This window comes from Choristoneura fumiferana, chromosome 24 (genome assembly GCF_025370935.1).
Source record: "Choristoneura fumiferana chromosome 24, NRCan_CFum_1, whole genome shotgun sequence".
NCBI classification, from domain to species: Eukaryota; Metazoa; Arthropoda; class Insecta; order Lepidoptera; family Tortricidae; genus Choristoneura; species Choristoneura fumiferana.
Genome location: NC_133495.1, coordinates 8,639,752 through 8,654,813, shown reverse-complemented (window position 1 = coordinate 8,654,813; position 15,062 = coordinate 8,639,752). Strand labels below are relative to the sequence as shown.

At 38.9% G+C, this 15,062-nt stretch overlaps 2 protein-coding genes across 2 annotated transcripts; both read left to right on the top strand.

The window, feature by feature from the left end:
- The first annotated feature begins 4,494 nt into the window (after positions 1 to 4,494).
- LOC141441938 (uncharacterized) lies at positions 4,495 to 10,081 on the top strand. Its single transcript, XM_074106825.1, has 2 exons — positions 4,495 to 4,685; positions 9,819 to 10,081. The coding sequence occupies exons 1-2, from the start codon at positions 4,640 to 4,642 to the stop codon at positions 10,079 to 10,081; spliced, it is 309 nt and encodes a 102-aa protein (XP_073962926.1). The 5' UTR covers positions 4,495 to 4,639.
- Positions 10,082 to 11,376: 1,295 nt separating this feature from the next.
- Positions 11,377 to 14,583, top strand: LOC141441684 (probable metabolite transport protein CsbC). The gene is made up of 3 exons (XM_074106490.1): positions 11,377 to 11,458; positions 12,928 to 13,110; positions 13,817 to 14,583. Exons 2-3 carry the CDS (start codon positions 12,937 to 12,939, stop codon positions 14,075 to 14,077), a joined length of 435 nt encoding a protein of 144 aa, XP_073962591.1. The 5' UTR covers positions 11,377 to 11,458; positions 12,928 to 12,936; the 3' UTR covers positions 14,078 to 14,583.
- The last annotated feature ends 479 nt before the right edge of the window (positions 14,584 to 15,062 follow it).

Sequence of the window (15,062 nt, the reverse complement as noted above, 5' to 3'; positions counted from 1 at the left end):
AAAAAGCAATTGATAAATTAAAAAAAAACATCTTAAAAATAATGCAGAATTTTCTGGTTTTTCTGTGCATCTATATTTCAGCTTGTATTTTCAACCAATATCTATGTTTATGTTGTAAACGTGATCCAAGGCCTTCAAAATTTGGGGGATTAAATAATCTTGGGGATTAGATTCGGCAATCGGTATCTAAACCCCTGTGATCTTATCACTTATCCCCTATGACGCGGCGTGATAGGATAGTTAGTTGCTGCATCCGGGTTTGGACTTGCCTTTTACACTTTAATAACAGAGAGAGAGGAGAGAAGAGAGAGAGAGAGAGAGAGAGAGAGAGAGAGAGAGAGAAAGAGAGAAGACTTTTATTTACTCCTATTCAATACACAGAAAAAACATCGGATAGTATAAATAGGGCAAGCCCGCAGTCCATCGAGACCCATTAAAACTAAGCACATAAAACATCGGATAGTATAAATAGGGCAAGCCGCAGCGCTGTTTTCCAGCGAGACCCATTTAAAACTAAGCACATAAAGACATCGGATAGTATAAATAGGGCAAGCCGCAGTTCCAGCGAGACCCATTTAAAACTAAGCACATAAAACAACGGATAGTATAAGTAGGGCAAGCCGCAGCGCTGTTTTCCAGCGAGGCCCATTTAAAACTAAACACATAAAAACATCGGTTAGTATAAATAGGGCAAGCCGCAGCGCTGTTTTCCAGCGAGGCCCATTTAAAACTAAACACATAAAAACATCGGTTAGTATAAATAGGGCAAGACGCAGCGCTGTTTCCAGCGAGACCCATTTAAAACTAAGCACATAAAACATCGGTTAGTATAAATAGGGCAAGCCGCAGCGCTGTTTCCAGCGAGACATATTTAAACTAAGCACATAAAAACATCGGTTAGTATAAATAGGGCAAGCCGCAGCGCTGTTTTCCAGCGAGGCCCATTTAAAACTAAGCACATAAAAACATCGGATAGTATAAATAGGGCCAGACGCAGCGCTGTTTTCCAGCGAGACCCATTTAAAACTAAGCACATAAAACATCGTTAGTATAAATAAGGTAAGACGCAGCGCTGTTTTCCAGCGAGACACATTTAAAACTAAGCATATAAAACATCGGTTAGTATAAATAGGGCAAGCCGCAGCGCTGTTTTCCAGCGAGACCCATTTAAACTAAGCACATAAAAATATCGGATAGTATAAATAGGGCAAGCCGCAGCGCTGTTTTCCAGCGAGACCCATTTAAAACTAAGCACATAAAGACATCGGATAGTATAAATAGGGCAAGCCGCAGTTCCAGCGAGACCCATTTAAAACTAAGCACATAAAAACATCGGATAGTATAAATAGGGCAAGCCGCAGCGTTGTTTTCAGCGAGACCCATTTAAAACTAAGCACATAAAAACATAGGATAGTATAAATAGGGCAAGCCGCAGCGCTGTTTTCCAGCGAGACCCATTTAAAACTAAACACATAAAAACATCGGTTAGTATAAATAGGGCAAGCCGCAGCACTGTTTTCCAGCGAGACCCATTTAAAACTAAGCACATAAAAACATCGGTTAGTATAAATAGGGCAAGACGCGGCGCTGCATGTTTTCCGCACGACATCCACGGAAGAAATGGAGAGGTGTACTTCTAATCCGACACCACACGGGGGGGTAACGAGGTACATTTTGACAATAAATAGGTATACACAATACAATTAATTTGGGTAGAATACAATATACTTACAATACAATTTTTGCCATCAAAACGCAAAAATAGAAAAACCAGTGTAAGTTGCCCGCTGTATAAGAACAATTACCTACTACGGCAGAGGAGGTCATTATAATATCTGTATGTACCGCGCTTTACTTAGGGGCTGTTTCACCATCCATTGATTAGTGTTAACTCACGGTTAGATGTGATGCCGTCTCTATTTGTTTTGTTCGAATAGACCTCCGTCAGACGGCATCACATTTAACCGTCAGTTAACACTAATCAATGGATGGTGAAACAGCCCCTTATTATTATAAACTAGAGTTTACCCGCGGCTTCGCACGCGTAAACTATTCGATCTGGTAGTTATAATTGAAATTCCGTTATTTTACAAAATTCCCGTGGGAAGTTTCAAAATGTATATCGTAATCTTCATTGAGGTGTTGTGTTAAGAACAACTATCCCGTGGGAATATTGGAATAAAAGTAGCCTATGTGTTATTTCAGACATCCAGCTATCTACATACCAAATTTCATGATTTAGGCCCAGCGGTTGTTATTTTCAGGTTTTGTCCCTATCCCGTGGGAATATCGGGATAAAAATTAGCCTTTGTGTTATTCCAAATGTCCAGCTATCTATGTACTAAATTTCATCCAAATCCGTCCAGCCATTTTAGCGTGAAGGAGTAACATACATACACACACACATTATCGCTTTCATAATATAAAGTAAACTTTCGCATTTATAAGTAGGATTAGTAGGATAGTCAGTCACCTGCTTAAAGATCTAGTGAATAATGTTTATTCATCGTATCAAGATACCTAAATACGAACTTTTCCGACAAAATACATTATTCATTACTTCTGTACAAAAACAGTGATAATATTTTTATTACAAAAGGATTTCGAACACTGTTTCTTATGCATATTTACAAATCTGCAACTGGAGTGCCGAAAACGCCGATGGGCGTCTAATTTAGCTTTCCCTGGATGCCGCTGATGCCAATAAGCATCTGTTCTGCAGAAGCATCGGCATCGCAGCAAAGTACGTAATCTGGCGCGCGGCAATGAATGGGTTAAAGAACTTTACAGATTGCAATGCAGGATAATGAATAGATTTTTTTTCCCTGAATGGCAACACTGGCATAGATAATAGATCGCTCGTTTTTGGCTCCAAATTCGAACTTGTGATTTTATTTTACTCAATATACAAAATGTACACACCCAATATCATATTTTAATATTTATAATATATGTCAAAGAATCAAATTGCTTTAAAATTCCAGAGAAATAATGCGTAGTCTGGGAGAAACGTGTCAAAATGGTGTTGTAGAGCGCCATCCTGCTCTGTCTCGTTTTTTTTCCCGTTCTGGCGGTTCACTTTTATATTATAGATGTGTTAGATAGGTATACTTTTTATCACAAGGTACTTAATATGGAAAGTAAGTACATATGCGTATCAAAGATTAATTAATTATAAAAGCAATGTTCAAACAATAATTTATCAAGTTTCTTTTTAAATTTTACGCCCCTTTGAGGTTTATTCGCGATGTTTTTCTTCACTGATAAATTCCAAGAAACTAATTTTATCAACAGACAGGATGACAGAATGCGGTTGAAGATGTATATAACCTTGCTGGAAATATATATCTATCTGCAACTTTCTTTTACATATTTTAAAAACATTTTTCTTAAAGATAGAAAACAAAACGATGGCGAATTCATTAAATAAAATACTAAAATCTGAAATAAAATAAAAAGTAGCACTGGGTGATTCGAACTCGCGACCTTGTACATCATAACTACATCATAAGAATTTATCAATCACAATCTGCTTCACAATACTGGTGCTGGAAATGTTCTGTTTGCAATTTTTAAGTACCTCAGCGGTCCCCCGACACCGACGACGCTTAGATAAAAATAATATTACTAGGTACTTATACTAAATTAACTAAGGCTAATTTTGCGGGAAATCAGCATAGTCCCCGCGGGAAAGGGATAAACGAATTCTTCGCAGATGAAGCAACAGCTGGGTAGTGCATACTTATTTTTCACTTTTTAATTGTCGTTGTCTGGGAGATGGGCAACAGCTAGGTAGTGGATACTTATTTTTTACTTTTTAGTTCTTTTTTGGCGGCGTTTTTTTGTCGGCGTTTTTTTTTCGGGTGTTTTTTTATTTTTGCTGGCGTTGTTTTGTGTCGGGGGTTTTTAAATTTTTAATTTCAGTTTTTTTATTTCATGTTTTTTAAACTGGTTTTCAAAAGTATACTAGTGTGTTGGATATCCTGGATGCAGCAACAGCTCTTTGTGTTGCCACCATTGCATTGTATGTAGAATCAAATACTGATCAAAAGGAATCAAACACGACATCTGCTATTATTTTTTCAAGAATATATTGGTGTGCTGGATATCCTGGCTGCAGCATCAGCTATCGTGTTGCCACCATTGCATTGTATGTAGAATCAAATACTGATCAAAAGGAATCAAACACGACATATCTGCTATTATTTCTTCAATAGTATACTGGTGGGCTGGATATCCTGGCTGCAGCATCAGCTCGTCGTGTTGCCACCACTGCATTATGTGTAGAGTCAATTACTGATCAAAACGAATGCAAACACGACATATGTGCTATTATTTTTTATAGAGTGTACTAGTGTGCTGGATATCCTGGCTGCAGCATCAGCTCATCCTGTTGCCACCATTGCATTGTATGTAGAATCATTTATTTATGTTTTGAACTATATAAGGCATTTCATATTACCGCTTTGTTCGGTTGGGTGTGCGATGAGATGATTGTATGAACATTAGTGCGCGTACGACGGCCCAGGGAGGGCACTCCTGCTAGTGAGCTCCGCAACACTTATGTGCTCCTGGTACTTGTTGCGGTAGCTTTAATTAAAAAAAAAATGTTATTTGTTTTTTTTTCCATTAAAAAAAAATGAGGGTCGCTAGCTTCATGCGTCAATTTTTGGGAGCGGCTATCAGTGAGTACTTTGCTGTTTGTTTATAATAGTATTTTATGCAACTGTATCGTAATAGGGGTCCTTAAAACACGAGTGTGGGTTTATGAAACGAGGCGTAGCCGAGTTTCATAATAGGGTCACATGAGTGTTTTAGGCCTAATTACGTACAGTTGCATACAATATTAATCTTTATCCATATATTTATTATTTATTTATTTATAATAAATCCTCTATCATGTGTTCAAGAACCATTGAGAATGACCTGCATTAACGAGAACTAGATAGGTATGTCTGCCCCACGAGCTGCGCCCGCTGCGCGCGCGACGACGTGCTGCTGCATGCATGAAATCTCATTACGATACAGCCGTGTTCATAATAGAATCCAATGTCGTAATACTGGTCATAACCTATGGTTTTTGAACGCATAATTGAGGATTTACTATATGGGTGTAGATAATAGATATTTTCACATAGTAGTTCACTTCTCAGATCTAATTGATTTACTCATCAAACAATAATCATTTTACTTTTAGTAATCATTTTCTATTTAGTGTATAAATTGTGTGACAAATAAATTTACAATTACAATTTTATACTTATGCTAATTAATGTTATGCTAATTAAATTTATGCCAACTTACCGTTCTGCCAATCCACATTATGTTATGCAAATTAAAAATTGTGCGAAATAACGTTATGCCAATTTCAATGAGGACAATTAATTTATGCGAATTAATATCGACCCACTATTATGTATTTCTTTAGCCATGTAGCCCATTGGTTTCGAAATTTGCCACGAGCATCACGGTGAAGGAAAATATCGTGAGGAAATCTGTACAGCCTGCGAAGCAATTTAATGGTGCGTGTGAACTTCCCAATCCGCACTGCACCCGCGTGGGGACTACGGCCCAAGCCCTCTCATTTTGAGAGGAGGCCTGTCCCCGCAATGGGACGTATATAGGCTGGGATGATGATGATGATGTATTTCTCTAAGATTTTGGTCTTAGAGAATTACATTATCAATGAACTAAAAGAATTTCCTTGCTCACCCGCGACCCGATAGCTAAACTTATGCAAAATATGCGTGTTCATGCAGTTCCTCCACCTCCACACTGTAAGAACACACACAAATCACACAAACCCATCTATAGAGCTCACGCGTCAGTGTAGTGTGGTGGTGGTGATAGATGGGTTTGTGTGATTTGTGTGTGTTCTTACAGTGTGGAGGTGGAGGAACTGCATGAACACGCATATTTTGCATAAGCTAAGCTATCGTAAGGTCGCGGGTGAGCAAGGAAATCCTTTTAGTTCATTGATATGGACCTCCGCAAAGTAACGCCTATTCAATAAATTAATTACATTATCATCATTATCTACCTACGTATCGCTTTTTATGTCTAGGGAGATAAATACAAAAAAAAATATTTTGTTCAATTTTTTTTGCCATTTTGTTGGCATAGTTGCACTGATAGTCTCTGAGTAAAGCCGCGGACGGACGGACAAACAGACAGAGAGACGGACATGGAGGAACCATAAGGGTTCCGTTTGTGCCACTTTAGCTACGGAACCCTAACAGGACGCAGTAGTTAAGTGTTCTGCTATTTATACGTCGTTTTACTTCTAAGGTTTGACGCGAGTTCTATTTTAAGACGATGCAATTTAATTAGAAAAACGCGAGCTAATTGACAATGACAGAGTTTGTGAGTTGGGTATTTGACGCCACCAATAAATAGTAGATTGTACAACAAGAGCATAATACGAGCCATTTCACCCGAGAAGTTCATATAGCCACCCGAGCCTGCTCGTTTGCCCCCTATACCATAAAAAAAAATAGACACGTCGAGGGGAAAATGGGTTTGATGCTCGAGTTTTACACTCTGCTTTTCACTTCCATTGCGATGAAATAATAACAGTGGAAACATTGTTCACTTACTAGGTACCTTTTATTTTTCATGCATTGCTAATATAATTATATAGAAACTTTTTTGTTTGTGGCTGTTAACCTGATTTCCTTGGTCTGAGACAAAGATTTTACTTTATGCACTAGAGCATAAAAAGTCATTTTATGTCGCCTAGATCCAGCATGAACAGGAACTTTACGAGAATGAGAAGTGAAATGGACATTTTGTATCGTCCATTTCGTCCCCAATTTCAGCATAGAACGACCCGCGCCCCATATCTTTCCGTTGTATCATTTACATTTTTTACGTGTCAAACAACCATATTATGACAATAGCAAAGTCTAAGAACTTATACACTGTGGAATTATCGAAATCGAAATTAAACATGTTGTGTCGAATAAATATAATGTTTTCGTTTTATTTCCTCGCATATTTGGAGAAAAGCAGTAAACAGGCCTCGGCAGGAATGCCCTTTCGTGGATTCGTATCTATTGAAGGACTCGGCTACGCCCCGTCCTTCAAAACCATACTCATCCACGAAATGACTTTTCCCGCCTTCTGCAGTAATATACTATTCTTTTGAAAGCTAAATAAATAACCTACCGTCAATATTGCATTTCATGTTTGAGAAACAGTACATTACTGCAGAGTCCGCGAAATAGGGGATTGCCAGCCGAGTAGTTATAGATGACCGAGTGTACAATATTTTTGCTGGCCTTGGCCGGCAATATCGTATGAAATTCCATTACTATCTACGAATTACAATCCTCTAATTTGAAATTAGAATGAGTCTTCAATAAGTGCTATACAATGACGTATGTACTTGGCGTTCTATGATTACGAAGATAAGGACGACATTTTCTTGGATATTTGAGAAAAACTACTATTTATTCGGCATGTACAGTTGTAACAAGCGCGTATAGAATAGCCTCACATGTTTAATCAATTGCCCACTTTGCCGAGGTCAAGGATTGCCTGCCGTCGCAGTGGTCGTGGATTCAATACGGTATTTGACAACTCCTGATTTTGCCATATCTTAATATTATTATGAAAATATAGATATACAGATAGTGTTTAGCGAAGAGAAAATTTAAATCGGTTGAAAATTGGATTTAAAGTGATTTTCTGAAAAATCTGTATACCTGTCTCTTTCTCAAACGCTTTTCTCTATGCAGCAAGGGTACGTATTATAATGCATAAATTTAAAATACATATCGGTTGAAGTACATACAGTTGAAATAACGAAAATTGAAAAATATAATGTTTAAAATAAATATTTATCAAAATTCATAAGGCACGTTTTTCATACTGGTCGAAATACATACAATTAAAATGACTAAGTTCACAATGTATATGTTCAGAATATATAATAGTTGAAAGAAATAACAATTAAAATTCATATAGTACGTTTTTCATGATGGTCAAAATACATACTATATAAATGCCTAGGTTCATCATCTCTAGTCTATTTACGTTGTATTTACATGTTAAATTCTGAAAAATTAAGGACTTTAAGACAAGTCGACGGAGCTCCTATTCAGGGTAGTTAAGGCGCTTCGCGCCTGGACAAAACTCTAACCTAACCTAACCTATAAGATACAGACTGATCGAAATCGGTATTGTCTAACAAGACCTTGCATTTTAAATTAAAGTCTGATCATTTAATTGAATAGTAACTTTAGGTGCGACGACGAGCGTAGCGTGGAGGAGCGTGTTAGGTAACAACCTCCTATAAGCGGAGTTTTGTAGTATTTGAGTATTTGTGTACGTTTGTTACTGCTTCACGCTAAAACGGCTGAACAGATTTGCATGGAATTCGGTACCGTAAGGTCGGGGTAATTTGACCCATTGGAGGGTTACTTTGTCCCATATTAAAACCAGTGAAAACCACATAAACAGTTCTGTTCAGTGACACTGACATTCGGCATAGGCCACAGATGAGATATGACATGACAATTGATAGATTGTGCATATCGACGTCTGTGGTCTATGGATGGTTGAGTGGTGTGTCGACTCCTTTACTGTGTTGTTTATAATTTATTATTGTACACGTGTCTTTTGTCTGGTTTTGTTCTGTTTGTTTTCATTATTGTTATTATTTTATCTAAATTCTATTTTGATTTAGTTTTTGTGAATTTATATCGCCTTCCGTGAAGTCGCCAAGCGGTCACAGCGGAAGACCAGCGTTGGCCTCTACGGCCCAGCACTATGCTGAGCTGAGACCGTTTCGCGATTTCGCAAATACCTTCTATTTACTTTATACTAAATGAATTATCTATTTGATATGACTAACACAGAGAGAAAATTACAACATTATATTACTATAAAAATCTAAATTAATAAAATAATAATAAATAACACCTAAAAAAACAATTATACATTAAAAAAATCTAAACATCAAAAATCAAAAAAATAATAATATAATAAAGTAAAATAAAAACCTACTCAATAACCGTCCGCATCGTACTTGGCCCAAACGTACCCATTATCCCAGCGGCATTGCCCCGTTGTATGGCCACCGAGACCCGCTGGACCAAGTACGACCCGGAACGGTCACCTCCTCTGTCCCTCATCCTGCGCCCCAACTCCCAAACCAACGACCTGTCGTCCACCCCCCAGGGGCCAGCCGTCTCGACCACAAATGGCACAAAGTCGTACGTCGGTTCCAAGGCTGAGTATTATAGCCGCTTCGACCGCGCGGCATTTTCAGCCGCGGAACCAGCTGCCCTCAACGTGTGACTCAGGTGTGATGCCGCAAAGGTACTTACGCACGTTGCATCCCACAAGAGACACCGCCCTCTCCGCCAGGGAACCAACGTCAGCCCATCAGGCCTCTTGCCGTCGCTACGGCTCAAACCCGGAGGCTCCAACATACAAGGCACGTTAGCAGCACCCATTGCCCTGTGAATCTTTATACTTGTTTATTTTTTGTTTAGGTATGTAATTTGCGAAATGCGAATATACATTTCTATTTCTATTTCTACATAAAGACGTAAAATCAAAATACCTATAAAACGTGATCGATCAATTAACACCACCACGTGGCAAAGAGCCATATCCTCAAAGCAATAATAAAAGGACCGAGTTAAACCCAAGGGCCAAAGTTACTCTTCAGGGCCAAAGTACCCCGGCCTTACGGTAATGTAGATAGCTGGACGTCTGAAATAACACATAGGCTCCTTTTTGTCTCGACATTCCAACGTGGCCTCTGTTCGTGAGTGATGAATTTTTGAATACATTTTACTGATTTCCAGTGTCCTTCCCCAAGTTCCTCCTCGGCTCTGGCTTCGTGTGGCCCTCGTACGCCATCATCATCCTTCGGAGCTCGAGCACCCCCCTCTCGGCGCCCATCACCTTGATGGGAGAAGCCCTCACAGGCAGCCTGCCCCTCATCTCAAGCATTGTGACTTCACCTTTCGGAGGCGTCATTGTGGACAAGATCGGGAGGCGGTATAGTGGGATACTGACGTGTGTTTCTGTTGCGGTAAGCATACACTACGATATTGACAACTCCTGAATTTTTAACCGACTTCAAAAAAGGTTATCAATTCGGTTGTTTTTTTTTTCGTTTTTATGTTTGTTACCTCATAACTCCGTCATTTATCAACCGATTTGGAACATTTTTTTTGCGTTCCTCTAGGAATATGTCTTCAATTAGGTAGGTAGGTAGTGTTTCACGGGTTTAATTTTAATTACTTTAACACAGTTGCCAAGCAACCCATACACACACACACACACACGCACACAACACACGCGCACACACACACACGCACACACACACACACACACACACACACACACAAAAAGTACTTCTAATGCTTTGAATTAATTTTCATAATATTTGATGTGTAATTTTTTTTTTTTTACATGTTAACTATTTAATTTGTTAATAAATTCAATTCGCTTGTTTAGATACTAGTTGCAATTGTACCTACTTTTAAGGAAGAGCGGAGGCTCTTATTACAGGTATATTCTTACCTAAAAAGAGGCTCCAGCCACAATTAACTGTAACACGCAATGGTTTATGAATAAATTATTATTATTATTAATTTATGCTCCTCGTAATGCATATGGTAAAACGGGTGGTGAAGCACCAGGACTCCTCAATAATGAACGTCTCTGACTTTCCTTTGAAAAGGTTCCCTGGTGGTATTCATGAGCCTTGACCGTAAATAACATAATTATGTGTATGTATGTGTAGGGGTGAATTTTGCAACCGATTTTTTTTATTCTACTGGATGGCAAACGACACGTGGGTCTCCTGACGGTAAAAGATCACCACCGCCCATAGACACCTGCAAAACCAGGGGGATTGCAGATGCGTTGCCAACCTACTAACTACTACTACCATTGATTAACTTCCAGTGGTCAGATTGACTTAAAATTTGACTTAAATTATAAGACCCGGTGCCCACTGTATAAACTTTGTTTAGGAGCTCAACACAAACATTCATAGATATCTACTTACCTAGAATTTTGTAACACCCAGTGTGCGAGTCCAAACTCGCATGGACTATTTTTTCCAGAACCATCTTCTTCGAGATCAAGCAAACAAAACCTTGCTGAGACTGAGTTTGTTCCTGCTGCCAAAGTAACATCAATGCAATATTTCCGTAAGTACACACGCTGTACAAAAGTCAGTACCAGGATGCCATAACCATAAAGTGTTCTTACAGGCATATCGGCCGGCGGCGCGTTGGTTCTTTCTTCGTGGTAGCCGCCCTGATGACGCAGTCTATATTAACGGGAGTCATAGCAGTTCAAGTGTATGGTGGTCCGCTGTTCTTAAAGCCACGCCCTCTCTGACTGACTTGTGCGCGGTTTTTCTGGGTTTTTTTCTTTCTTAGTCGGAAGCATTTGTGGAGCAGCGTTCACGGACTTATTTGGTAGACGGGTAAGAAATATTTTTGAATAAATTTGCGTAACCTGCAAAGAATTCAATAGCATGTGTGAACTTCCCGATCAGCAATAAGGCTCATGTTCAAGCTAACAGCTTAGGCTCTTTCATTCCAAGAGGAACTTGAGGCTAGTAGTGGAAAGTACCTATATTGGCTGGAAATGATACTGACGCTGATGATGCTGTGGTTGTTATGGCTCGCTGGACTAGTTGTTCTTTTATAATTGCCAGTTTTTAACGTCTTAGTCAATGACATAACCCACTACTCATGTTTAATCAAATAAAACATGCGAGAACTTTCTTGAAGTCGACTACCATAACCCTTTCAGCACGAAGATTTTTTTTTTATAAATAGTAATTATTTATACTGTTTTCCTTAGCCTTTGGGTTATATTTAATGAGGCAAAAATATGAAAATAAATCTCACCCTTATTTACCCTTTAAAACCCCCCCGCACGATCGTGTCAAGGCGTTTTGATCCAACTTAAGTATGTGTTCTAATTGGTCATAATTGTACGATAATTATAACTGAAAATATGGGCGAATCAAATAAAAAGAAGTTTAAATTAACTTTTTTCGTACAATATACTGATCAATGTATGAATGAGACTGTTACAAATATCACGTAACATTATTTTTTTCTCACGGAATAAGGCTTGTTAATCTAGACTGACGTTGACGAGATTGTGCTTCAATGATAGATGGCGATTGATTCTGACCACGGCTGCATGGACGACCACGAGAAGATCGGTCGTGGCTTGAGGTAGAAGTTAAATCGTGTGGACTACATTCGGGCTTAGATAGTATCTGATTTTGAACATCTTCGTCTGAAGAGGTAGATCCCCCGCCTTCTTTATCATACTGGAGGAACTGATCTTCCAGGTCCGATTCGTCAAAATCAGATAGGTTGCCATCGCAAATTATTGTACTACTAAATCAGACGTTGAAGGTCCTTAAACAATAAAAAATATTTTAATACATTTTTATTTATCGTCGTTCGTCCTCACCACCACGATCGTGCTTTATAACTTCACTGCAGACTAAAAACTAAAAACGTAAAAGATTCACTCTGATTACAAATATGAATAAAAACTACAACGAGTATTTAACATAAAATAACATTAAAACACACATTAATGATTAACACGTAAAGTAAAAAATACCTACTTAGTACTCTGCGTCCATCACGAACACGTCCATACTTGTCGCGACCTGCACAGTAACTGAGCCCGAACATCGCTGTCACTATTTTTTTAAAATAATAATCGAACGCACGATCGATCGGTGCCGGTTTGCGGCGGGAAAAAGGAATTTATGTTATAAAAATATATTTTTTAAGTTGAACGCACGATCGTTCTCATCTGTGCTGAAAGGGATAAAAGAAACTAAAGAGAAATCATCATTTTGTATTTTGACCAGCACTTTATATAATGTGCAGTGTCTCAAGTCTTTCTGAAATCTTTTAGATCCTCCTAATGTCAGCGGCGGCCATCAACGGCATCTGCATGCTGGCGCTTGGGACCCTGGTGCGATGGGCTTGGGGTCCAGAGTGGCTGGGGCCGACTTTCATCCTGGTCTTCTCTTTCGTCTTCAACCTAGGAGGCGGCATGATACCTTACGTACTGCTGGCTGAAGTTTTTGTGCCTGAGGTGAATCTATTATTATTAGAGATCTATTCACCTTCAGTAGCTTATCGATGTGCAATAGTAAATATGTAATGAATAAAAAGTCGTGGTAGCATATAGATTAACCTAAAGCCTCACAAGCTTACAACTAAAGGTTTACGACGAAATTACACTTGAAATTGACCACAGTAAAAAAAAAATTTAGAGTAAACCTACACGAATCTGCCAACAATTGTCAACTAGGCTGACACTATTTACCGGCACGTATAATACCGACATGGAATACCGACCTGTTATTTCGTGTACACACCCATACAAACTTGTGTCAAACTGACACAGAGTTTCTATGGGGCGTGACACAAAATATCATGTCGTATTGTACGTCCGGTAAATTTATAGTCTCACCCGTCAACTACAAACTCAGCACTGAGGTGTGGAAGGTAAAGGGAAGCTACCACACTATTTCCCAGAAAATGGTCATGAAGGTATACTACTACTGTTTGTCACCCGACGACCTCGCCGAGCACTCTGTCAATAGTGTAGCGACTTATATAGAAGAAGACTAGCGTCATGATCACGAGTAGACTGAAGAAATAATTGCATGGATATTTTGGCCTATATCCATTATAATGTCCTAATATTCTTATAGTAAAACCGTTTAAACCATAGCGGACTAGTTATCTGATAACTAGTACATATTCCATCGTCACTATAAACTCCGATGTTCCAGGTCAAAGGCTTTGCCCAGTCCATCACAATGCTCTGGCTCTACATAGTCAACTTCATCCTTCTCCTCGCCTTCGTGCCAGCAGTCGAACTGATCGGCCTGGATGTCGTCTTCTTCGTCTTTGCCGCTTGTGCATTCTCTACCACACTTCTGACTCACTATCTCCTGCCTGAGACAAAGGGTTTGAACCCTTATGTCATCGAAGACACGTTTGCGCAACGGATCAAGGAGGGAAGACGATGGGCTTCGCCGGTGAAGAGTTAGGGACGTTTAAAATGAAAAAATAAATGCAAATAGGACTTATTTTAAAATAGTGTACACCGCAAAATACACACAGGACAGCAGTAGGTTGGGAGCTGGTCGTGAACGAGTCGGGTAGATAGTGCGGCGGGCCTATATTAACAACATCACACCGACAGCGGGAGCAGAGAAATATTCTGTTTTATTTTTAAAACACCTAGTTGAGGCACTTGTCCCACCGCCGACGATGAGCGAGAAGCGAGCAGAGCGAGTAACTAGAAACGAGTGGGCGAGCAGTGAAAAGCGAGTGTTCGAGCACGACGGGCGATTATTCGCTCCACTCGCTCGAGCCGGGCGGCTGCCAAGCTAACAGCGCTGAGCGAGTATCGCTGAGCTAGTTTTATAGCAGAGAGTTTTATAGCTCTTGTCGCTGCGACAAAAGATGTAAGAGCGAGTTCTCGCCGGCAGTGTGAACCGCCAGCGATCAACTATTAATATATGTGTCTCTTTTACTCGCACAGGATCTTATATCTTTTTGTTCGTTCTTGAGCGAGAAAGTAGTCTATAGCCGATCGTTTCCTCGCCGGCTAGTGAGACAGCTGCCTTAACTTGGAGAATGGCTGGAGACCAGAATAGTAAAGTATTGTGTGAATGAATAAATACGAATTAGTTTAATTAAGAAAAACTACTGCAACTTGTATTATAGGTTCATAATTTATTACAAAAAATCATTCAGAGAATATCCATATTCTTACTTAACATTAAATAATAATATTAATAATAAATATTTATTAATACAAAAACATTACAAATCAAATAAATCAATACCTAATAATAAAAAAACAATTTATACAAAAAATAAAATCTAATTCAGATATTTATATATTTGTTTTTACACTGATTTTGGAACACTTTTAATTTTGGCATAAATTATCACATATAATATCACAAAACTTCTTTACATAAATAGGATCAGAATCATTAGATGTCATGCAATAAATACGTACCC

What these genes read in the sequence shown, in the direction of transcription:
- LOC141441684 (XM_074106490.1), top strand. Translation starts at nt 12,937, where the DNA reads ATGTCAGCGGCGGCCATCAACGGCATCTGCATGCTGGCGCTTGGGACC. An exon ending in CTGAAGTTTTTGTGCCTGAG is followed by an intron (nt 13,111 to 13,816) that starts GTGAATCTATTA and finishes CCGATGTTCCAG; the next exon opens with GTCAAAGGCTTTGCCCAGTC.
- LOC141441938 (XM_074106825.1), top strand. Translation starts at nt 4,640, where the DNA reads ATGAGGGTCGCTAGCTTCATGCGTCAATTTTTGGGAGCGGCTATCA. An exon ending in ATTTTTGGGAGCGGCTATCA is followed by an intron (nt 4,686 to 9,818) that starts GTGAGTACTTTG and finishes ACTGATTTCCAG; the next exon opens with TGTCCTTCCCCAAGTTCCTC.